The sequence below is a fragment of the Rattus norvegicus genome, chromosome 1, assembly GCF_036323735.1.
Source record: "Rattus norvegicus strain BN/NHsdMcwi chromosome 1, GRCr8, whole genome shotgun sequence".
NCBI lineage: Eukaryota > Metazoa > Chordata > Mammalia > Rodentia > Muridae > Rattus > Rattus norvegicus.
The window spans coordinates 20,434,371-20,458,445 of NC_086019.1; the positions used below are offsets into that span (position 1 = coordinate 20,434,371).

General features: G+C 41.3%; 1 protein-coding gene across 1 annotated transcript in view; it reads right to left on the reverse strand.

The window, feature by feature from the left end:
- Arhgap18 (Rho GTPase activating protein 18) overlaps positions 1–22,457 on the reverse strand; it is a 233,880-nt gene extending 211,423 nt beyond the window's left edge. The window contains exon 1 of the mRNA XM_017589037.3: positions 22,022–22,457. Within this exon, the coding sequence (XP_017444526.1) occupies positions 22,022–22,101 (80 nt within the window). The 5' untranslated portion in view covers positions 22,102–22,457. The remainder of the gene's footprint in view (positions 1–22,021) is intronic.
- Positions 22,458–24,075: the final 1,618 nt, after the last annotated feature.

Sequence of the window (24,075 nt, forward strand, 5' to 3'; positions counted from 1 at the left end):
CCCCACTCTCATCAATGGACAGATCATGGAAACAGAAATTAAACAGAGACGTCGACAGACTAAGAGAAGTCATGAGCCAAATGGACTTAACAGATATTTATAGAACATTCTATCCTAAAGCAAAAGGATATACCTTCTTCTCAGCTCCTCATGGTACTTTCTCCAAAACTGACCATATAATTGGTCAAAAAATGGGCCTCAACAGGTACAGAAAGATAGAAATAATCCCATGCATGCTATCGGACCACCACGGCCTAAAACTGGTCTTCAATAACAATAAGGCAGAACGCCCACATATACGTGGAAATTGAACAATGCTCTACTCAATGATAACCTGGTCAAGGAAGAAATAAAGAAAGAAATTAAAAACTTTTTAGAATTTAATGAAAATGAAGGTACAACATACCCAAACTTATGGGACACAATGAAAGCTGTGCTAAGAGGAAAACTCATAGCGCTGTGTGCCTGCAGAAAGAAACAGGAAAGAGCATATGTCAGCAGCTTGACAGCACACCTAAAAGCTCTAGAACAAAAAGAAGCAAATACACCCAGGAGGAGTAGAAGGCAGGAAATAATCAAACTCAGAGCCGAAATCAACCAAGTAGAAACAAAAAGGACCATAGAAAGAATCAACAGAACCAAAAGATGGTTCTTTGAGAAAATCAACAAGATAGATAAACCCTTAGCCAGACTAACGAGAGGACACAGAGAGTGTGTCCAAATTAACAAAATCAGAAATGAAAAGGGAGACATAACTACAGATTCAGAGGAAATTCAAAAAATCATCAGATCTTACTATAAAAGCCTATATTCAACAAAACTTTAAAATCTGCAGGAAATGGACAATTTCCTAGACAGATACCAGGTACTGAAGTTAAATCAGGAACAGATAAACCAGTTAAACAAACCCATAACTCCTAAGGAAATAGAAGCAGTCAGTAATGGTCTCCCAACCAAAAAGAACCCAGGTCCAGACGGGTTTAGTGCAGAATTCTATCAGACCTTCCTAGAAGACCTCATACCAATATTATCCAAACTATTCCACAAAATTGAAACAGATGGATCACTCCCGAATTCCTTCTATGAAGCCACAATTACTCTTATATCTAAACCACACAAAGACCCAACAAAGAAAGAGAACTTCAGACCAATTTCCCTTATGAATATCGACGCAAAAATACTCAATAAAATTCTGGCAAACTGAATCCAAGAGCACATCAAAACAATCATCCACCATGATCAAGTAGGCTTGGAGGGATGGTTTAATATACGGAAAACCATCAATGTGATCCATTATATAAACAAACTGAAAGAACAAAACAACATGATCATTTCATTAGATGCTGAGAAAGCATTTGACAAAATTCAACACCCCTTCATGATAAAAGTCCTGGAAAGAATAGGAATTCAAGGCCCATACTTAAACATAGTAAAAGCTATATACAGCAAACCAGTCGCTAACATTAAACTAAATAGAGAGAAACTTGAAGCAATCCCACTAAAATCAGGGACTAGACAAGGCTGCCCACTCTCTCCCTACTTATTCAATATACTTCCTGAAGTTCTATCCAGAGCAATCAGACAACAAAAGGAGGTCAAGGGGATACAGATCAGAAAAGAAAAAGTCAAAATATCACTATTTGCAGATGATATGATAGTATACATAAGTGATCCCAAAAGTTCCACCAGAGAACTACTAAAGCTAATAAACAACTTCAGCAAAGTGACTGGGTATAAAATTAACTCAAATAAACCAGTAGCCTTCCTCTACACAAAAGAGAAACAAGCCGAGAAAGAAATTAGGGAAACGACACCCTTCATAATAGACCCAAATAATATAAAGTACCTCAGTGTGACTTCAACCGAGCAAGTAAAAGATTTGTACAATAAGAACTTCAAGACTCTGAAGAAAGAAATTGAAGAAGACCTCAGAAGATAGAAAGATCTCCCATGCTCATGGATTGGCAGGATTAATATAGTAAAAATGGCCATTTTACCAAAAGCGATCTACAGATTCAATGCAATCCCCATCAAAATACCAATCCAATTCTTCAAAGAGTTAGACAGAACAATTTGTAAATTCATCTGGAATAACAAAAAACCCAGGATAGCTAAAGCTATCCTCAACAATAAAAGGACTTCAGGGGGAATCACTATCCCGGAACTCAAGCAGTATTACAGAGCAATAGTGATAAAAACTGCACGGTATTGGTACAGAGACAGACAGATAGACCAATGGAACAGAATTGAAGACCCAGAAATGAACCCACACACCTATGGTCACTTGATTTTTGACAAAGGAGCCAAAACCATCCAATGGAAAAAAGATAGCATTTTCAGCAAATGGTGCTGGTTCAAGTGGAGGTCAACATGTAGAAGAATGCAGATCGATCCATGCTTATCACCCTGTACAAAGCTTAAGTCCAAGTGAATCAAGGACCTCCACATCAAACCAGATACACTCAAACTAATAGAAGAAAAACTAGGGAAGCATCTGGAACACATGGGCACTGGAAATAATTTCCTGACCAAAACACCAGTGGCTTATGCTCTAAGATCAAGAATCAACAAATGGGATCTCATAAAACTGCAAAGCTTCTGTAAGGCAAAGGACACTGTGGTTAGGACAAAATGGCAACCAACAGATTGGGAAAAGGTCTTTACCAATCCTACAACAGATAGAGGCCTTATATCCAAAATATACAAAGAACTCAAGAAGTTAGACCGCAGGGAGACAAATAACCCTATTAAAAAATGGGGTTCAGAGCTAAACAAAGAATTCACAGCTGAGGAATGCCGAATGGCTGAGAAACACCTAAAGAAATGTTCAACATCTTTAGTCATAAGGGAAATGCAAATCAAAACAACCCTGAGATTTCACCTCACACCAGTGAGAATAGCTAAGATCAAAAACTCAGGTGACAGCAGATGCTGGCAAGGATGCGGAGAAAGAGGAACACTCCTCCATTGTTGGTGGGATTGCAGACTGGTACAACCATTCTGGAAATCAGTCTGGAGGTTCCTCAGAAAATTGGACATTGAACTGCCTGAGGATCCAGCTATACCTCTCTTGGGCATATACTCAAAAGATGCCCCAACATATAAAAAAGACAGGTGCTGCACTATGTTCATCGCAGCCTTATTTATAATAGCCAGAAGCTGGAAAGAACCCAGATGCCCTTCAACAGAGGAATGGATACAGAAAATGTGGTACATCTACACTGGAATATTACTCAGCTATCAAAAACAATGACTTTATGAAATTCGTAGGCAAATGGTTGGAACTGGAAAATATCCTGAGTGAGGTAACCCAATCACAGAAAAACACACATGGTATGCACTCATTGATAAGTGGCTATTAGCCCAAATGCTTGAATTACCTTAGATGCCTAGAACAAATGAAACTCAAGACGGATGATCAAAATGTGAATGCTTCACTCCTTCTTTAAAAGGGCAACAAGAATACCCTTGGCAGGTAATAGAGAGGCAAAGATTAAAACAGACACAGAAGGAACACCCATTCAGAGCCTGCCCCACATGTGGCCCATACATATACAGCCATCCAATTAGACAAGATAGATGAACCAAAGAAGTGCAGGCTGACAGGAGCCGGATGTAGATCTCTCCTGAGAGATACAGCCAGAATACAGCAAATACAGAGGCGAATGCCAGCAGCAAACCACTGAACTGAGAATAGGACCCCCGTTGAAGGAATCAGAGAAAGAACTGGAAGAGCTTGAAGGGGCTCGAGACCCCATATGTACAACAATGCCAAGCAACCAGAGCTTCCAGGGACTAAGCCACTACCTAAAGACCATACATGGACTGACCCTGGACTCTGACCTCATAGGTAGCAATGAATATCCTAGTAAGAGCACCAGTGGAAGGGGAAGCCCTGGGTCCTGCTAAGACTGAACCCCCATGAACTAGATTGTTGGGGGGAGGGTGGCAATGGGGGGAGGATGGGGAGGGGGAAGACCCATAAAGAAGGGGAGGGGGAGGGATTAGGGGGATGTTTGCCCGGAAACCGGGAAAGGGAATAACACTTGAAATGTATATAAGAAATACTCAAGTTAATTAAAAAAAAAAAAAAAAAAAAAAAGATGAGCCAAGAGGGAAAAAAAGTAGGAATGAGTAAAGCTCAAAGGATTTTAAATGCAGTGAAAATACTTAATGATATTATAATGGTAGATTCCTATACATTAGTTAAAAGCCATAGAATACACCACCCTGAGAGAGAGAGAACCCCGTTTTAAATGATGTATTTAGGGTGACAATGTGTTAATGTATATGTACGACTTTGGCATAGGATGCTGATTGTAGAGTGGGTGGTGTATGTCAAAGACAAGGCGTGTAAGTTCTTTCCATTTGATTTTGCTGGGAACTTAAAAAAGTCTAGTTTGGTTTTGGTCCTCTTTTGGTTTGGTTTGGAGGACAGGGCATCTTTATTGTGTAGCCTTGGCTGTTTTGGAACTCACTGTGTAGACCAGACCAGCCTCACAGAATTTGCCTCTGCCCCCTCTGCCCCCTCTGCCCCCTCTGCCCCCTCTGCCCCCTCTGCCCCCTCTGCCCCCTCTGCCCCCTCTGCCCCCTCTGCCCCTGCCTCTGTCTTTGTCTCTGCCTCATGCTGGGATTAAAGGAGAGTACCACCACACCCTGTTAGTCATGTTTGTTTGTTTGTTGAATGACAAAGACTGATAGTAATCTGTTAATATTTCAATAATTAAGGTGACAGATATATTAACATTAAACTCTGTAGTATTTTTTGTGAGCTGAAAAAAATATACTCTTGTTCTGTGTCTTCATATTGGAAAATCTAGACAGTTCTTTGTGATTGATTATGAGGCCAGTCTCTGTAAGGATGTTTTGTTTTGTTCTGGTTTGGTTTTTTTAAATGGGTTCCCATGACCAAATACCTGATAGATAGAGGTGACTTAAGTGAGGACAGGTAGATTTACTTTGGCTCACAGCTTTAGTCTATCACAGCAGGGAAAACATTGCAGAGTGACCTTTTTCTATAGAGGAAGGAGAATGAAGTAGTGACTGTTCACATAGCAACAAACGGGAAGACACAGTAGGGCTGCACCTTTAACAGCTACACCTAATGACCCACCTAGACCTTATCCTCTAAAGATCCCACAGCCTCTGCTGTGTTTAAATATATAGGCTTATACATTTGAACCCTTGATCCCTGGCTCGGGGCTGCTGGGAGAAAGTTACTAAATACTTTAGAGGTGGAGCTTTGCTGAAAGAAGTGGGTCGCTACAGGAAGGTCTGGGGGTTTTATAGCCTGACCTCACTTCCTGTTTGTGCTCTGCCTCCTAAGTGCAGGTGGAACAGGAGAGCAGCCAGCTTTCCAATCCTGTCACTATGCCTCACTTCCATAATAGAGTGTATGCTCCGTGAGCCAAAACAACCCTTCTGCCCTTAAGTTGCTTCTAGGAAGTTAATTGTCATAGCAACCAGACCAGTAATAAATATAGGCACTCCCCCCACCATAACCACCAGCTCAAGTACTTGAAGTGTGAACCTGTGCGAAGGGTTCAAACTCAAACCAGGAGAGGCATGGGACCTAACCTCTGTATTCACAACTCTTAATCATTTTGTTTGTGTGTGTGTGTGTGTGTGTGTGTGTGTGTGTGTGTGTGTGTATGTGTGTGTGTGTGAGTGTGTGTGTGTGTGTGTGAGAGAGAGAGAGAGAGACATACATGCATATGATATGTGGCCATACATATGTGAACACGTGTTCTGTGGGTATGTATATAGCACATAACTGTGGGTTCCTATATGGCACAGAGGACCTTACAAGTTGGTCTTCGATTTCTACCTCGTTTGACACAGTCTCTCTATTGTTCACTACTGCATAAAACAGGCGGCAGCTGTCCCAAGAGTTTCTGGTATCCTCCTATCTTTCCAACAAAGCACTGGGACTCCACATGCGTATTACTATGCCCAACTCTACTCGGACTCTGAGGATGTGCCTCTGCTCCTTGTACTGTACAAGTACTTTTCCACAGAGCCATTCTCCTTGAACACATTCTCTAATTCCAATTTTTATATTTTTGCCTACATTTTATTTATGCATTACAGATGCGGGTTGGCTATACCATAGCATGAACATGGACATCAGAGGTCAACACATAGGGTTCTCTCCTTCCACCATGAGGGTCCCAGGGATTAAATGATTGCCGGGCTTGGCACCCAGTGTTTTTATCCATGGAACCATTTAGCCAGCCCCTTATTCTCTCATTTTTAATTGGCAAAATAGGATACACTTATCGTGTATACCTTGTTTCAAACTACATATACATTGTAGAATATTAATTAAGTCCATCAATATATGCATTAGTTCATACTTACCTCATGATGAGAATATTTAAAACTACTGTTAGTTTTAATGCATACTTAACTACAGTCATCATCGCATACACAAGATCTCTTGAACTTATTCTTATTAAATTCTGTATTCTTCAGTTGCCATGTCAACCCATGATCTTCCCCAACATTTGCCCACTCACAAATATCACATATATTCTCTGCTTCTCTAGATTTGGCTTTTTCGTCCCCACCCCCCACCCCCAATTAGAGATCACATGGCTTTTTGTTTTTCTATGCCTGGCTTATCTCACTTATCTTAGTACCCTTTCAGGTTCTTCCATGCTGCGGCCAGCAAAAGTGTTTTCCTATTTGAGGCCGAATAGTAACACTGTGCACGCGTAGTGTTCTTTACCTACTGGTGAGCACATTGGCGGACTCCATTTCTTTGCTACCATGACTAATTCCACCATGGACATGGAAATAATAGACATCTTTTTATACCATAGCTGCACAATCTTTTGATATATTCCCAGTGACGGAACAGCTAAACTACACAGTAGTTTATTTTTAAGCCAAAGAACCTCCGTGTATTTTCCATAATAGCTGTACTAAATTACATTCCTATCGTGATGTGTTTATTTATTGTGTTATCTTTCTCCTGATCTGTCAAAACTCAGGTTCTGTGAAATTGGGAATTACTCTTGTCTTTTGCCCTCTGTATCGCTGGTATCTGGACTGTATAACTGACTACCTAATATGTATATGCTAGGGACTCAGAACATAGCAATCTCTTTCTGGGTAACATTTGACTGTCACCCTTTGCTGCTAGTCATTGATCTTTCGGTCTACTCACTGTGGCCCATCTTCTTGCCCCTTGTTTTGAAATCGCAACAATATTAGACAATCATTTTGGTATTAGTTGTTAGCTCCTTGCTTCTGAGCTCCGCAGAGACGTGCCCTTTGAGCATGTGGCCTTGCCTCTGGGCAAGACCCATTTCAGGATGGCACTGCATCTTTTGAAATGTCTTTCTCATGCGTCTGCTCGTAGAGGAGATGCTCTCCTTTGGAATGTCAGCTTTGTGCATTTCCATCACGCCCAGGGTAACGCGTTTCATTCTGTATTGTCACTTCCATCTCCTAAGCAAGCTATTATCAAGAAATGCATATAATCTACACGTCTGTAAAAACCCTCGCTTTCTGAAGGACAATGTGGTCATCATTACACAATATGAGAGATAGACCAAACCACGACCTCAATTTACTTCAGACACCCCCTCTCCAAACACACCTTCTGTTATTGTCAGACCCATGCCAAGATGGCATGGCTGCCCATCTGGGGCTTCATATAGTTTATATTCTCTAGTTAGCTTACCTGAAAAAACATTAAGGGAATAGTAGCTGGCAATAGGCCAGGACTTTTTATCATGGCCTGGTTTGTATGACTAATAAATATATATATATATATATATATATATATATATATATATATATACATATATATCATGCAGACTATAAGACAAGCTACACAGAGCATCATAGCTCTTCAAGGAACAGCATCAACTGTTGTGTCAGCCTTGCTGACATCTTCACACAGACCCATCTCACACATTGTACTCATTGGTAGTGTGGACTGTCCCTATTGTATCCTATGTTTCACTTGGTGTCCTTATAAGCCCCCATCCCAACCCTTGCAACAACCTAGGCCAATCTCCTGTTAAATTAAAACTCATGCATAGCTGGCACAGACCTTCAGACTTTGCAGATCTTTACAAAAGATGATGAAAACTCATAAATGGATGGTCATACCCACAACTAAAAAGTTTCTTTACACCAATTCCTGGGATCCAGGTTCCAGAAATCCTGATTCAGGAAGACAGGGGTAGGGTAAAGGGGTGTGTGTGGAGGTAGGGAGGGAGGGAGGGAGAGAGAGAGGGAGGGAGGGAGAGAGAGAGGGAGAGAGGGAGGGAGGGAGAGAGAGAGGGAGAGAGGGAGAGAGGGAGAGAGGGAGAGAGGGAGAGAGAGAGGGAGAGAGAGGGAGAGAGAGGGAGAGAGGGAGAGAGGGAGAGAGAGATTTTGTCTATCCATCTAATATCTAGAAAATGTATTTATATTTCTTAAAATTTATCTCGTCTCTGAACTTCTCAAAACCACCATTCAATCATTCCCTCATTATGTCCAGATTCATCTGAATTCATCTTAGAGCACAGTGACCTAAACCATATGCTGATAACAATGAAAAAACAATGGTACATATTTCATTTTGCTCTCAGCAAGAGAAAGGTTAATTCATTCATCCAATAGGCATCATGCTGAAATTCTACGAAGAAGTAAAGATGAGTAAAATACAGTTCATGTGGGCAAAAACAACTCTATGAGTTATGGGCACTAGTAAAACTAAAACTGCAGAGTTCCTTGTAAAGAGGGTATTAAGAGTTTATGAAAAACAAGAGTAGAGCACTAAAACAAATGTAGACTCCATCTATGCAGAGGGAAAATGTACTCCTATCCAATGACCTAAAAATACTTCTTACAAGCAAAGTAAGAATACAAAGTCACTTAATTTTGTCCTCTAAATTAAAAGGGTGCCCAGATCCACACTGGCCTTTCCTATTAAATGGATGAAGAACTTCTTGACAGAGAAAATCAACTCTTCTAACAGGTCAACAGTGGTGACTTAATCACAGGATACTCATGATCCTAGGGAATGCTTTAATTAGTTCTTGCAGTTGAGTAATTCGTTCAACTTTGCACTTCTAGATGGGTGTGCTTAAGACTGTGCCAACACCGCCCTGTAGGGAACATACATCTTTCATCTCAGTACTTGAGAGGCAGAGGCAGCCTGATCTAAGTAACTAGTTCTAAGCCAGTAATACCATGCCTCAAAATAAAACAAAACCAAAAACCACACAAACAACAACATCAAAACTCTACAGCCACACTCAGAGTAACAATGTGAACTAACATTCTCTTTTGCTCTGTCATTGATCTGATAACTGTGGCTTTCTAGAAGCTATGAATACCCCAAGAAGTAAGTGCAGGGGTGTGTATCTAACTCCTAGCTAAATGGAAGCCTGGGGCAGGTGAATTTCTACAATGCGTGAGAATAAAACTAATTGAGATGGCATAGTGATGTCCTTCCCCCCAAAAAATTCCTTAGGAGGAAAAGCCTGTTTGTAGAGCAAAACGAGTCAAGTACAAGTGGCAGACATGGACTAGAAAAGAACAAATCTTTCCTTAACAAATGCTTCAAAACACCCTTTCTAATCTTAATGAAATGTCTATGAAAACATGTAAATTTTCACTGAAATTAGCCAGGTAAAAAATTGAATTAATCCAAATGTGTGTGATGTCAGACGTGAGACAGATACAAGATAGAATGAGGCCTGTCATTGGACGAGAAGGAAGGATGGGCAGGAGAAAAGTTTGAAGGAAGAGGAGGAGACAGGAACGGAAGAGGGAAGGAGCGTGTATCTGCAGGACAACATGGAGGTTGATGTTATGATTCCATGCTGTAACTTTACAGGTTTTATGAGTGGTCTTAAGGGATGGATGTGTACCAGGCTTTGTATGTTTAGGTGGGCAATTATATCTTATCAATTAGATCAAAGGTTATGTTGTGTGTTCTTTCATGTAGTGATTTAAGTGTAAGAAAGTGTACAGCAGTTAGAGACACTGGGCCACCACAGAATTGGTATGTGTGCTTCTGGCAAGATATTTACCAGATTATCTTGGGGCACTGCCGTGCTGGACCTAGTGGGTTTAAAAGACAGCATTTCATTTTTTATAATTTTTCAGCAACACAAATGCATTTAATACACAAGCCCATCCAATCTATAGATCATTGCTTTTGTTCAGACATCTGTCAAAATTATATCCTTACACTATACATTAATAATTGAGATTCCTAATATAGAATTGCCTATCTTAGTTACATAGTTGTATGGAGTTGGTAATCTATAAACCAACATTTCAGTAATTATTCCTGACTTTTAAAAGCAAATAAAATTTAAAAAAAGAAAAAAAAAGGCCAAGCATGGCAGAAATGCCTGGTCCTCATAAACAGAACTTGGGAGCTTTGTCAGTGTCTTGTATTTGTTGGTCACTATGCTGGCTACCAAAGCACCAAAGAGATTCTACATTCCTTTTTTCATTACTGTTTTTCCTTATTTGTATTCTGGCATAATCATCTACTTCAAAGCAATATAAACAGCAACAAAAAATTAAAATGAGGGCTGGGGAGATGATTCAGTGGGCAACACGCTTCAGAAGCATGAGGACCTGAATTTGGATTCACAGGAACCATGTACAGACCATGTGACACTGTCTAGGTCTTGGGGTGGGGGGATAGGAAGAGGCAGATCCTGGTAGCTTACCTGCCAGCCAGCCAGCGAGAATAGCGAGCTTCAGTTTCATTAAGAGATGCTGCTTTAGAAACCAGATAAATACGTCAAGGGGAACACGTACCATCCATGTCTGACTGGCACTCGTGTGCTTACAGGTCTGCACTGAAATGTAAACCTCATACACACACACACACACACACACACACACACACACACACACACACACACACACACAGAAAAATGTAAAGGTCATTTGTGTTTTGTTTTGTTTTCTAAAAAGTGAGCGAGAGGGTGCGGAGTCTGTGATAGGGACAGGAAACTAATGTCCAGGAAAAAGAGCATCCAGAGCCTCCAACTCTCTAGAGAATGGGTGATTTCCTTCCCTTAGGGGTGTAGGAAGAACCAGGAAAGAGTCTCTCAGTGCGGTTTACGTTTCTAGTAGGCCATGGCCGTTGCGAACCCAGTGTAAGAGTGGCGTTTTGGAATCAGACACACCCCCTCCAAGACAAAGGAAAGGGGAAAATGAATCTCATACATGGGATGACGGCTAGTTTCCCTCATTGATACACAAGTTTCAGATGTGTCCTTGTAAAAATCCACTATGAATGGCGGGATTCTTGTGGAGCTGGACATGGCAGGTGAATAGTTTTTGTTTCGGGCTATTTGACAAACCTAGCAGCCATATTGTAACAAAACCCCACTTTAAAGTTTTTCCCAAAATTATGAATGCAATGAAATCTCTACGAAACTGTTACTTTGAACCCGGAGTGAAAACATCTCAAACTCACCTTGGCCGAAACTCACATAAAAGACAAACTCAAAAAAGATAGCCAGTCCAGATTTAACAGTGGTTCTCAACCTGTGGGTCGGGACCCCTTCGGCAACCCTGTATTTCCAAACATATTTATATTATGAAAAGAGTAGCAAAATTATAGTCATGAAGCATCAACCAATGATATTGGGTCAGGTCTGAGCACAACACGAGGAGCTGGGTCGAAGGGTCACAGAATCAGGCAGGTTGAGAACCAGTGTTCTAGGCTCATTCTCTTTAAAATGCAGGATGCCCATGGAACTTCTGATTTGGAAAGTTCCAGGTGGGGGCCTAAGAACATTTTTAGGAAACTTTTTAAACTTCCCGGATGATTCTGAAACACAACTCAGAGCTCAGAATCACTGCTCTAAGCTAATGCTTCTGAGAAGGGCACCCCGAGAGGAGCACCAGGTGAGAACAGGCTCAAAACGCAACATAGAACATCAGACAGACCTAATGAGTCAAGGATTCTTGGGACCCTAGACATAGGATGATTCTGTGTGGGTGATCACTGCAGCTGAAGGAGGGAACTACATAACCGAGCGAAGTCCTCAGAGCTTCTGTGTGCTTTCTGTTCTCACACAGTAGCATTGACCTTAGCATTTATCACGCCATAAAAGGGCCTGACAGCTGCGACCCAATCTCAGCTTCAGTTCCTTCCTTGGGTCACAGCAAAGGGCAACAGACGTGAGCTATGACGTTAGTGTTTTCTCCTTTGCAGGGCATATGGCCTCTGTCACACGTACTCAAGTGTGTCCTATACAACGCAGAAGTGAGTGACGCAGTTTGCTCTGATGAGACTTTATTTACAAAAACAGGTATTCAGGACAGATTTTGCCCAGGGCTATAATTCATCAAACCCCTAAATTTAAGAAAATGATGCAGAAAAAGACAAGAAAGAAGAAAAGAAAGACAAAAAGCAAAGAAAGAGCAAAACACACAGGTCACACCCAGAAATGTACACACTTCTGGTAAGCACACAGTGGTTCAAGGACAGAGGCCAAAGAAAAAAGGTGCTAAATATCATTTGTCCACCTGCCACTTCCTCAGCAATAAACATCAGTTAGATCCATCTAGATGCACATAATCAAACATCAAAGCAGAAGCCATATTGACGGTCTGATAGAGGACAAAGCTTTAAGCATTCAGAAACAATGCTTTTTAATACTGATCACTTTATTCTACAAATGAGGATATGGTGAGGCCAAGCTCTGTAGTCACAAAACAGATGACATTAAGGCCAGGATCCGAATCAATCAATGGGTAGAATTATGCTACGTGCAGATAAAAGTTAAATATATATATTTATGTAAAATATATAATTTAAATATATATTAAATTAAATATATAAAATATATTAATTTATGTTTAATGTGCTTAATATATCATTTTATTATACACATAATTATTAATATATTTGTATAAATGCATATTTAATATATTTTTATATATTTAAGTATATAAATATGTTTAACTTTTTTGTATTTACATATATTCTAGCTAGTATATATATATATATATATAGAGAGAGAGAGAGAGAGAGAGAGAGAGAAAGAGAGAGAGAGAGAGAGAGAGAGAGAGAGAGAAATTCTAGCTGAGATCCTCACCTACATTCTTGCTGGAGGAAATAGGTACAGTTTCTTAAAGTTCAATTTTGAGAATGTCAAGAACAAACTCACAAAATAGTAAGAAAGGGAAGGAGACAGAAAATGAGGATAATCCGAGAGTGACCTTATATGTTCAGAAGTTTAGAGTTGTCTAGATATGTGGTATTGAATAGACTAACAACACTGTCAAGACCAATCTTAAAGAGAACAATTGGGGATTGTATTTGTTACTTTTCTTGTCATGGTGATCAAGAGCCTAAAATGAAGCAACTTAAGGGAAGAAGGTTTAGGCTCATGGTTTCTGAGAGCACAGTCCATCATGGTGTGGTTCATGGTCACAATAGCATGTGGCTTGAACTCCTTAGATCTTGCAGAATAGGAAACAGATCTGGAGTTCAAACCCTCTTTCTCTGGCTAGGTTCCAATGCACAGAGGTTAAACAACGTCCCCAAAACAGTATTACCTGCCTAAGCCGGTGGGAGAGCTTTTATATACAAATGTCAGCAGAACTATCACAGGACGGTGCTTAATGGAACCAGGAATCAATAGTTGATTGAACCAAAGCTACAGCTTGTAGAATAAAGAGAGAAACATTTATGTGTAGCAAATCTTTATTTACACAGGTACTCTTTTGGAGGAGGAAGAGCTAAAGAATTCTTCCTTTTCATTTGGAACACTTATAAAAAAGTAAGACTTCTGGTTGAGTGGGCTGATGCACATTCACAATTACGTATGAAAGGCTCAGCTCAAGGAACCATGAGTTCAAGGCCACTCTCAGAAAAATAAATGAAAGGGGGTAGGGGGCAGGGATAGAGAAGCGAAAACTACGGAGTCTGGAGATACAATATGAAGAACAGCTTGGGTTACAAACTGTGCTGTCATGGAAGATGTTAGATCTTAGATGTTTAGAGACAAGCCACTGCTTTCATAAAACAGACAAACTATTTTTTATTTCATAAAATAAGTGGACCTTCCAGTTTCTGCCTGTGCCCAGAGCTGAACTGGTCCCACAGCTCTCTGTATTCAAAGCCCATGTGAGAGAGAGCTGGACGCTCATAAATGGAGACAGTCCTGAGAGCTCAGATGAGACAACTACTTCTGCTCACATAACTGGCCTAAAAGGAACCCGCCTAGTGCCCTCTATGTCTTCTGGGCATAGGAACCTTTGAGCAGTCAGGGGTAGGACCCTTCTGGTTTCTGCCTACACCCAGAGCTGAAAGCCAGTTGGCAGGAGCATTGACACACCTGAAAGCAGAGGTAAGACCAACTCTTCTGCTCCAAGCTACCTGCCTGGAGGCCTCTTGACACACAAACCCAGGAACAGACGGGGACAAGACCCTTCAGGTTTCTGCCTGCACCCAGAGCTGACCCAGTCCTACAGCTCTCTATACCCATATCCGGCTGAAAGAAAACAGGTCTACAAGAGTGCTAACATACAGACTTACAAGAGGGTCAAGCCACTGTCACAGACAGCAAGACAAGCAAACACCAGAGAAAATCTGGTAGAGAAAGGCAAGCACAGAAACCAAAGCAACAGAAATCAAGACTGCTTAGCATCATCAGAGCCCAGTTCTTCCACCAAAGCAAATACTGGATATCCCAACACACCAGAAAAGCAAGATTTGGATCTAAAAATCACATCTCATGATGATGATAGAGGACTTTAAGGAGGACATAAAGACTGAACCCCCAGTGAACTAGACTGTTGGGGGGAGGGGGACAATGGGGGGAGGGTGGGGAGGGGAACACCGATAAGAAAGGGGAGGGGGGAGGGGGATGTTTGCCCGGAAACTGGGAAAGGGAATAACACTCGAAATGTATATAAGAAATACTCAAGTTAATAAAAAAAAAAGAAAGAAATAAAGGACAACACAGGGAAACAAATAGAAGCCCTTAAAAAAGAAACACAAAAATCCCTCAAAGAGTTCCAGGAAAACACAATCAAACAGGTGAAGGAAATGAAAAAAACTATCCAGGATTTAAACAATAAAGAAACAATAAAGAAAGCACAAAGGGAAACGACCCTGGAGATAGAATACCTATGGAATAGATCAGGAGTCATAGATGCAAGCATCACCAATAGGATACAAGAGATAGAAGAATCTCAGGAGCAGAAAATACCCATAGAAAACACTGACACAATCATTAAAGATAATGTAAAATGCAAAAGACTCCTAACCAAAAACACCCAGGAAATCCAGGACACAACGAGAAGACAAAACCTAAGGATAATAGGTATAGAAGAGAGTGAAGATTCCGAGGTTAAAGGGTCAGTAAATATCTTCAACAAAATTATAGAAGAAAACTTTCCTAACCTAAAGAAAGAGATGCCCATAAACATACCAGAAACCTACAGAACTCCAAATAGATTGAACCAGAAAAGACATTCCTCCCATCACATAATAGTTAAAACACCAAAAGCACAAAACAAAGAATATTAAATGTAATAAGGGAAAAAGGTTAAGTGACATATAAAGGCAGACTTATCAGAATCACTCCAGACGTCTCGCCAGAGATTATGAAAGCCAGAAGATCCTGGGCAGATGTCAGTCAGACCCTAAGAGAACACAAATGCCAGCCCAGGCTACTATATCCAGCAAAACTCTCAATTAACATAGATGGAGAAAACAAGATATTCCATGACTAAACCAAATTTATACAATATCTTTCCACAAATCCATCCCTCAGAAGGATAATAGATGGAAAATTCCAACATAAAGAGGGAAACTACACCCTAGAAAACACAAGAAAGTAATCTCCTTGCAAAAAGCCCATAAGGACAGAGCCACACAAAAAATAATTCCACCTCTAACAACAAAACATAACAAAAATTAGGAACAACAATCACTGTTCCTTAATATCTCTTAACATCAATGGACTCAATTCCCCAATTAAAAAACATAGACTAAGAGACTGGATACATAAAGAGGACCCAACATTTTGCTGCATACAGGAAACACACCTCAGTGACAAAGACAGACCCTAAACCAGAGTAAAAGGCCGGGAAACAATTTTCCAAGCAAATGGTCCCAAGAAACAAGCTGGAGTAGCCATTCCAATATCAAATAAATTCAACTTTCAACCAAAAGTCATCAAAAAAAGATAAGGAAGGACATTTCATATTCATAAAAGGAAAAATCCACCAAGATGAACTCTCAATCCTAGATATGCTCCAAATGCAAGGGCATCTACATTCATAGAAGAAACCTTACTAAAGCTAAAAGCACACATTGAACCTCACACAGCCTCAACCAAATACTGGGAGATTTCAGCACCCCACTCTCATCAATGGACAAATCATGGAAACAGAAACTAAACAGAAACATAGAGAAACTAACGGAAGTTATGAACCAAATGGATTTAACAAATATCTATAGAACATTTCTTCCTAAAAAAAATATACCTTCTCAGCACCTCACGGCACCTTCTCCAAAATTTACCATATAATCAGTCACAAAACAGGCCTCAGTAGATATAGGAAGAATGAAATAATTCCATGCATCCTATCAGATCACCACAGACTAAGGCTGGTCTTCAATAACAAAAATAATGGCAGAAAGCCCACATACACATGAAAGTTGAACAATGCTCTACTCAATGATAACTTGGTCAAGAAGAAATAAAGAAATTAAAGACGTTTTAGAATTTAATGAAAATGAAGGCAGAACATACCCAAACTCATGGGACACAACGAAAGCAGTGCTAAGAGGAAAACTTATAGCTCTGTGGGCCTCCAAAAAGAAACTGGAGAGAGCATACATTAGCAGCTTGATAGCACAGCTAAAAGCTCCAGAACAAAAAGAAGCAAATACACACAAGAGGAGTAGACAGCAGAAAATAATCAAACTCAAGTCTGAAATCAGTCAAGTAGAAAGGAGGTCAAATTGGAAAGGAATTTGTCAAAATATCAGTATTTGCAGATTATATGATAGTATACTTAAAGGTCCACCAGAGAACTACTAAGCCCAATAAACAACCCTGAGGTTCCACTTCACACCAGTCAGAATGTCTAAGATCAAAAACTCAGGTGACAGCACATACTGGCAAGGATGTGGAGAAAGAGGAACACTCCTCCATTGTTGGTGGGGTTGCAAACTGGTACAACCACTCTGGAAATCAGTGTGGAGGTTCCTCAGAAAATTGGACATTGAACTACCTGAGGACCCAGCTATACCTCTCTTGGGCATATACCCAAGAGATGCCCCAACATAACAAAAACACATGCTCCACTATGTTCATAGCAGCCTTATTTATAATAGCCAGAAGCTGGAAAGAACCCAGATGTCCTTCAACACAGGAATGGATACAGAAAATGAGGTACATTTACACATAGAATACTACTCAGCTATCCAAAACAATGACTTCATGACATTCATAAGCAAATGGATTGAACTAGAAAATATCATCCTGAGCTGGAGAGATGACTCAGCAGTTAAGAGCTCCGACTGCTCTTCCAGAGATCCTGAATTCAAATCCCAGCAACCACATGGTGACTCACAACCATCTGTAATGAGATCTGGTGTGTCTGAAGACAGCTACAGTGTACTCCTATACATGAAAGAAAGAAAGAAAGGAAGGAAGGAAGGAAGGAAGGAAGGAAAGAAGGAAGGAAGGGAGGAAGGAAGAAAGAAAGAAAGAAAGAAAAGAAAGAAAAGGAAGAAAGAAAGAAAATATCATCCTGAGTGAGGTAACCCAATCACAGAAAAACACACATGGTATGCACTCATTGATAAGTGGCTATTAGCCCCCAAAGCTCGAATTACCCAAAATATAATCCACATACCACAGGCAGCTCAAGAAGAAGGATGACCAAAGTGCAAATGCTTTAGTCCGTCTTAAAAGGAGAAGAAAAATATTCATTGGAGGAGATATGGAGACAAAGTTTGGAGCAAAGACTTAAGGAACGACCATTTACAGCCAACCCCACCTGGGGATCCAGCCCATATATATATATACAGTCACCAAACCTAGACAATATTGATGAAGTCACGAAGTGCATGCTGACAGGAGCTTGATATAGCTGTCTCCTGAGATGCTCAGCCAGAGAAAGACAAATACAGATGTGAACGCTAGCAGCAAACCATTGAGCTAAGAACAGAATTCTCACTGTAGGAGTTAAATAAAGTATTGAAGGAGCTGAAGGGGCTTGCAACCCCATAAGTACAACAATGCCAACCAACCAGAGCTCCCAGGGACTAAACCACCATCCAAAGACTACACATGGACTGACCCATGGCTCTAGCTGCATATGTAGCAGAGGATGGCCTTGATGGGCACCAATGGGAGGAGAAGCTCTTGGTCTTGCCAGTGTAGGGGAATATCAGTGCAGGGAGGAGGGAAGAGGGGGTGGTTGGAGAGGGGGAACACCATTATAGAAGGGGTTGGGAAATGAGATAGGATATTTTAGACACACACATTCACTCCATTATGACCACACTATATCCTCCAATGAACTCCAATGTATGTAACAAAGCATCTCTGATGCAAAGACACACAAACCAAACCAACAAAAACTACAGGAATAGGTTCCCTGATTTTAACCCTGCTCCCAGATCAACCTAGGCTCCGACCATGCATGAGGGTTGGAATAGGGTCCTGCAAGCCTATCTACAGCTATACTTCGTGCTACTGCTTAGTTCTTTATGACTCCAAGAAAGTCCAAATATTCAGATTCTGAATGGACTGAATGTTTGAAAGATACTAGGCGTGACCTATACCTATCCTCACTTGTTGGCCTACTTGACCAAAATCATGTCACAGACAATCAGGACCGGGCCTTCTCAAAGCCCAACGTGTCTTTATGAGAGACTATTTCCAGTAGTGGAAATCTGAACGTCCTACCTGAAGTTAAACAATACTCTTGATAAGGTACACTCCATGGCAGATATGGACATGAGTCCATCAGTCCCAGAATTGATTGGATACTTCAGGTTTCTTGCATAGATCCCAGCAAACATTTTTCTTGACCTGCATAGAGACCACTGTCCTATTATATACTACTAAGATGAAAGCTAGGGGGTTAACTTCAATCAAAAAAGGATCAGCAAAGAACCAGAACTAAAACCTGGCATGTTATCCAAAGATAATTGATTAGCTCTTTTAAACTGTCTGAAAATGTAAGATGGGGAGGGCACCTTAGTGGTGAATGATACATACATTGTTAAAGAATACAAAACCACTTTTATTCATGAAGACTTCTAATGAAAATTCTTTAATATTTCTTAGTTCAGGATTGGAGAATGAACAGGCCGCAGCTGATCTTGGTTCTCACACTAAACACTAGTTGAGTTCTTCTCAAAAATGGCAGATTTTTGTTCTTATACTAAACTCCAGTTAAATTCATCTAAAAAGTAGAGCAGCCACAATTCTCATACAAGGAAGGGCAAGGAAGGTATGGGCTTAGGTGTATTAGAACTCGCTATCTGTCTAGTCCCATTTCATTGCTAAGAAAAAAAATGGAATTCACCATTTCTAGCAATATGCTCCACAGCTTACCTCACTGGACAAACCTCATCACCTCCCTCCTGTGTGGGTTGGGAGACGCCGCTGTTGGTGCCTAGTGAAGATGGAGTTCAATGAAAGAGGAGACCCCCTCCACCATCCCTGACTGGTCTCACAGTCCTTAAAATGCAAGCACAGAGACTCACTGGATAGTTGGCCTCTTCCTCCTGAGTCATTATTAAAAGATAGCACAGGAGAGGAGAGCACTCTGTCCTGACCATTCCGATATGCAAATGACTTTGTTCTCTTCCTCTTGAGGAAGATATCCCAGGTGGCTGCTTACAAGAGAGTTTAGCAAGAGGGCACATTCCACTGTCAAACTATACTCAGGGCAGTTACTGTTAAGTGAGGACTTATAAACATTCCTTCTGAAAGCCTTTGTCCCATGCAGAGAGCAAGAACCAGTCAAGGAACGGGTCTGGGAGACGGTTTTTATTTTGTAGTTGTTCTTTTCTCAAGGTCTCAGGTCATTGGGAAGTTCTGAAAAGGGCATGGCTTGTGTTAACTGCATACAGACACTTATGAAGGAGGAGTCCTTGGAGATCTTCAGTGGGAGCAAGTCTGAGGCCAGGCCTTTACAGGGAATTGCTGGTAGTTTTTGTAGGGTCACAGGTAAGCAGAGAGCTCAGAGTGGGTTTGCTGCTAATGGTATTACCTGTGTATTCCACGACCATTAATAATTATTATTCATTATTTTTATTAGCCATCACAGGTCTCCTCTAGGGAAACTAAGCTGTAAAGCGGGGTCTGTCTTTTGTGCAAAATAACCTTTAACTCACTGCAGTTAGGGTCTTCTATTTCAGAAAAAACTAGAAACAGGGAATTTCAACCCTCTCACTAGAGCCAATGTGCTCAAGTTTGTGCCTCTCGTCCCAATTCATCTGTTACAATGTGTTGACCAGCTGCCATCATTATCTTTAATTGGCCCTCTTTAAGGCTGGGACACACAGCCCTGGCCTTTTTCCCACCTGCCTTAATTTCTTGTCCGGTCCATGATCACAACTCCTATAGCTCTACTGTAGTGAACGGCCAAGTGCTTATAGGGGAGCATCAATTCCGAAATAAAGCAGATGTTAAAGCAATAGCCGACTGTGGCAAGATTGAGAGTGTCACTTGTTTACAGTTAAATGTCCCCACAGAGGAAGGGATCCCAAGCAGTAACTGACGTTTCCATAAAGAATTTCAAAGCCTTGTCCGCAAAGTTCATCTCCTTCCCAACTATTAACAGCTGAGCATCATGCACCCACATGCCCCTTTCTCATCTTTCATGTTTTCTCTTTGCTCACACTGTTTTTTTTTAAGCTTTGATACAGAAAAAGATTAATCCTTCAATAGCTAAGGAAAATTAAGTTATTATTTTGTGTAAGTTATTAATATGGATTATTTAAGTAAGGAGAAAGATATCGAATACCAAACTAGGGCGAAGGCATCTTCCTGCCCCACTGACTCAGTCACTGAAGGTCAGGCAATGCTCGTGAAGCTATGTCCATTTCATCTGCTCGCAGAGAGCGTCCTTCTTTAAAAACAACCAGATGATTTGATAGTAGTGGAAGTTGTAGCTGCAATTAAATGGCCATGTGGCTGCCTTTTTTTGAAACGTGTGTTTAATTTTATTGGACTGCTTCTAGTCTAAGTTCCAAAAAACCCACCATTCTGTTGCTTTCTTTACACGAAGAACCATGGCAGTCTGACCCCATGGTTTCCAACACACACACACACACACACACACACACACACACACACACACACACACACACCCTTACCCACCTAACTGCATTTGGAAAATGACTCTTTTTAGCTGAGGTCTCTGAAGACATCCCGTCTCGCCCAGCATTCACAGAATGAGTGATAATTCTTATACAAAGTTATGTGCTTATTTCTCAAATATAAATACTGGACACCTTTCGGCAGCAATAAAAACACCAGGTGAATGAGGTGCACATATAGCCAACTCTAGCTTACTGCTTCATGAGTTAATGTTGAGTATTGATATCAGCTGACACGGTAATTAATTATTTGAAGGTTTAGGGTTTGTTTGCTTTTCAAAAAAAAATCAGTTCACCTATATTCCAAGATGTTCTTTTCCAAAAAAAAAAAAAAAAAAAAAAAGACGTTTCGTTTCTAAAACTAATAAACTACCTTTAACCTGATCTTGCAAATGGGAACGCTAAACGGCAGGTTCAAGGCAAAATTCCACCAAGGTGGTCAGCTGTGGAGTCCAAAGAGACTGAGGTCAGAGGGAATAAGAATGCGTGTGTTTAATCTCCATCAGAAGTGATTTTTTAACCCCCCCCCCCAAGATTCCTTCCCCCGCCTCTTTTAAGAAAAAACAATTAACGCTGCTGTGGGAATATCATCAATAGATAAAAGCTCTTTAACCATCCCTCTGAGATGTGCCAATGCTCTTAAGTTAACAAAACCTGCAGAGACGCTCCCCTTACCTGCAGAGAAAGCAGTGGCCAAGCCTAGTCACTCCTGTAAATATCTTCCTCAGTTCCAGAGCAGGAGACCGAGAAAACATGCTCAAGAGAGCTCCGTGAGAGTCGCTTTCCTCCAAATGCTATACCCCTTCTCTGTGCCTCCCACCGGCTCCCTCCGGTGAGCCAGGATCCGGAGCTTGTAATTTATGCTCCATCATCAGGGCAGCTGTGTAAAGGGCTGTGCGGACGTGTGGGCACCAGAAGAGGACGACTTGTTAGCACTCAGCCTGCACAAGTTTCAGCTGGTGCATGCCCGCGACCCCTGGCTGCTCAGCTGCTGCTGCTGCCGCTGCCCAGATCCAGAGCTGATCGTGGTGCAGTGCTTTCCAGCAAGGAGCAGCAGCTGCGCACAAGCCGGCTGCCTTCAGGTCTAGTGCTAGCTGCTGTGCCAAGGGAAGCTCTCTGCATGCACAGAAAGAGGCCATCTACTGAGCATGCTCAGACCCCCGCTGTCTCTCCAGGGCCTGTCAACTCTTGACATCTCTAAATATGAAAAGGGAATATTGAGGAAGCAGTGCAAGATGAGATTCGGCAGAGGCGATTTGAAGTTTGGGCATGACCTCCTTCCTCGCCCCTCTGCTGTAAAAAGCAAACAAAGATTACTGTTGTAGATTTGACAATTCTTTAGACAGGTTGACAGGACCGTTTTGGAAGCTATCAATAGCTTTTAATCTCACCTGTCCCTGTGCAATTAAACCGTCCCTGGGGTCAAAGGCCTCTGGCGTAGGCAGTGAAACACATGACTATCGTCGATGGCTTATGTACAGAATTGCCTATATTAGAAAGTTTAAGCAATGAGCCATGAAATGATTGATCTGTGCACATCATATACTGCCTAGACTAATTTCTCAAAGCAATGTTCTATATAAAGTCATTTGCAATGTGTTAGATGGAAATGTTAATTATATATCCTGTTAATATATAGATTCATCTGTATATTATAATAGCATGCATTTTGAAACTCAGTCTTACCCTCAGCGCAAGCAGAGAACATCTAATAATTCCAGATTATAAACATAAATCTTTCCTCGAGACTTGATAAACGGCAAGAATTCTATTAATGTTCCTGTGAGGCTCAACTCTGGGGTTGGAAGGTAATCTGAACGTTGTTTTAGTTATGTAGTCCTCTCTCTACTCATTCTCCTGCCCCTCCCCTCCCCCTCCCCCCCCTTTTCTTTTCCTTGTCCTAACATAATACCTACTGGAGGCTGAGCCAAGTTCCAAGCCAGGACTCTGCTACTATTGGCTAACAAGGTCTGTCTATGAGTTGAGGATAACAAAGTTATTTCCTTTGATAAAGCGTCTACACTGTTACACTGTCGAGTCCACAGAGGGTGAATCTAAAAGGCTTTCAAGGCTGAAACAGCTGGAAATGGGCTGAAAGCCCAGCCTGTTAAAAATCCACCGGAAGGGGCTTCTGAGATGCCATGGCAGGTCAATGTGCTTTCTGGGCAGACCTGGTTTGATCCCCAGAAGGAGAGAATCCACTCTGCAAAGTTATCTTCTGGCCTCTGCATACACTCATGGTGTATGTGCTCCCAAAACTAACCCCCCCACATGTAATAATTATCCCTCATTAATTTACTTTACTGCCTGATCACAGCCTCCTCCCTCCTCTCCTCCCAGTCCACCCTCACACCCCTCCCCCATTGTCCTATACCCTTCTCCTCAGATACGAGGAGAAAATCAACCCACCCTGGTACATCCAGGTTCAGCAGGACTAAAGGCATTCTCTCCCACTGAGGCCAGACAAGGCAGTTCAGTTAGGGGAAGGGATCCAAAGGCAGGCAACAGAGGCAGAGACAGCTCCTATTCCAGTTCTTAGGAGACCCACATGAATAGCAAAAACACGAGAACAAGAATACAATATATATTTAAGTTCACAGGGAAACCTGAAGCAAGCTGGGTGTCAGGAAGCTCCTGGATCCTTACAGGCATCTCCTGTTTTACTAATCCAGTCTCTTGGGGCAGAAATCATCCTCCCTCTCCCCCCTTCCTTCCCCTCCTCCCCCTCC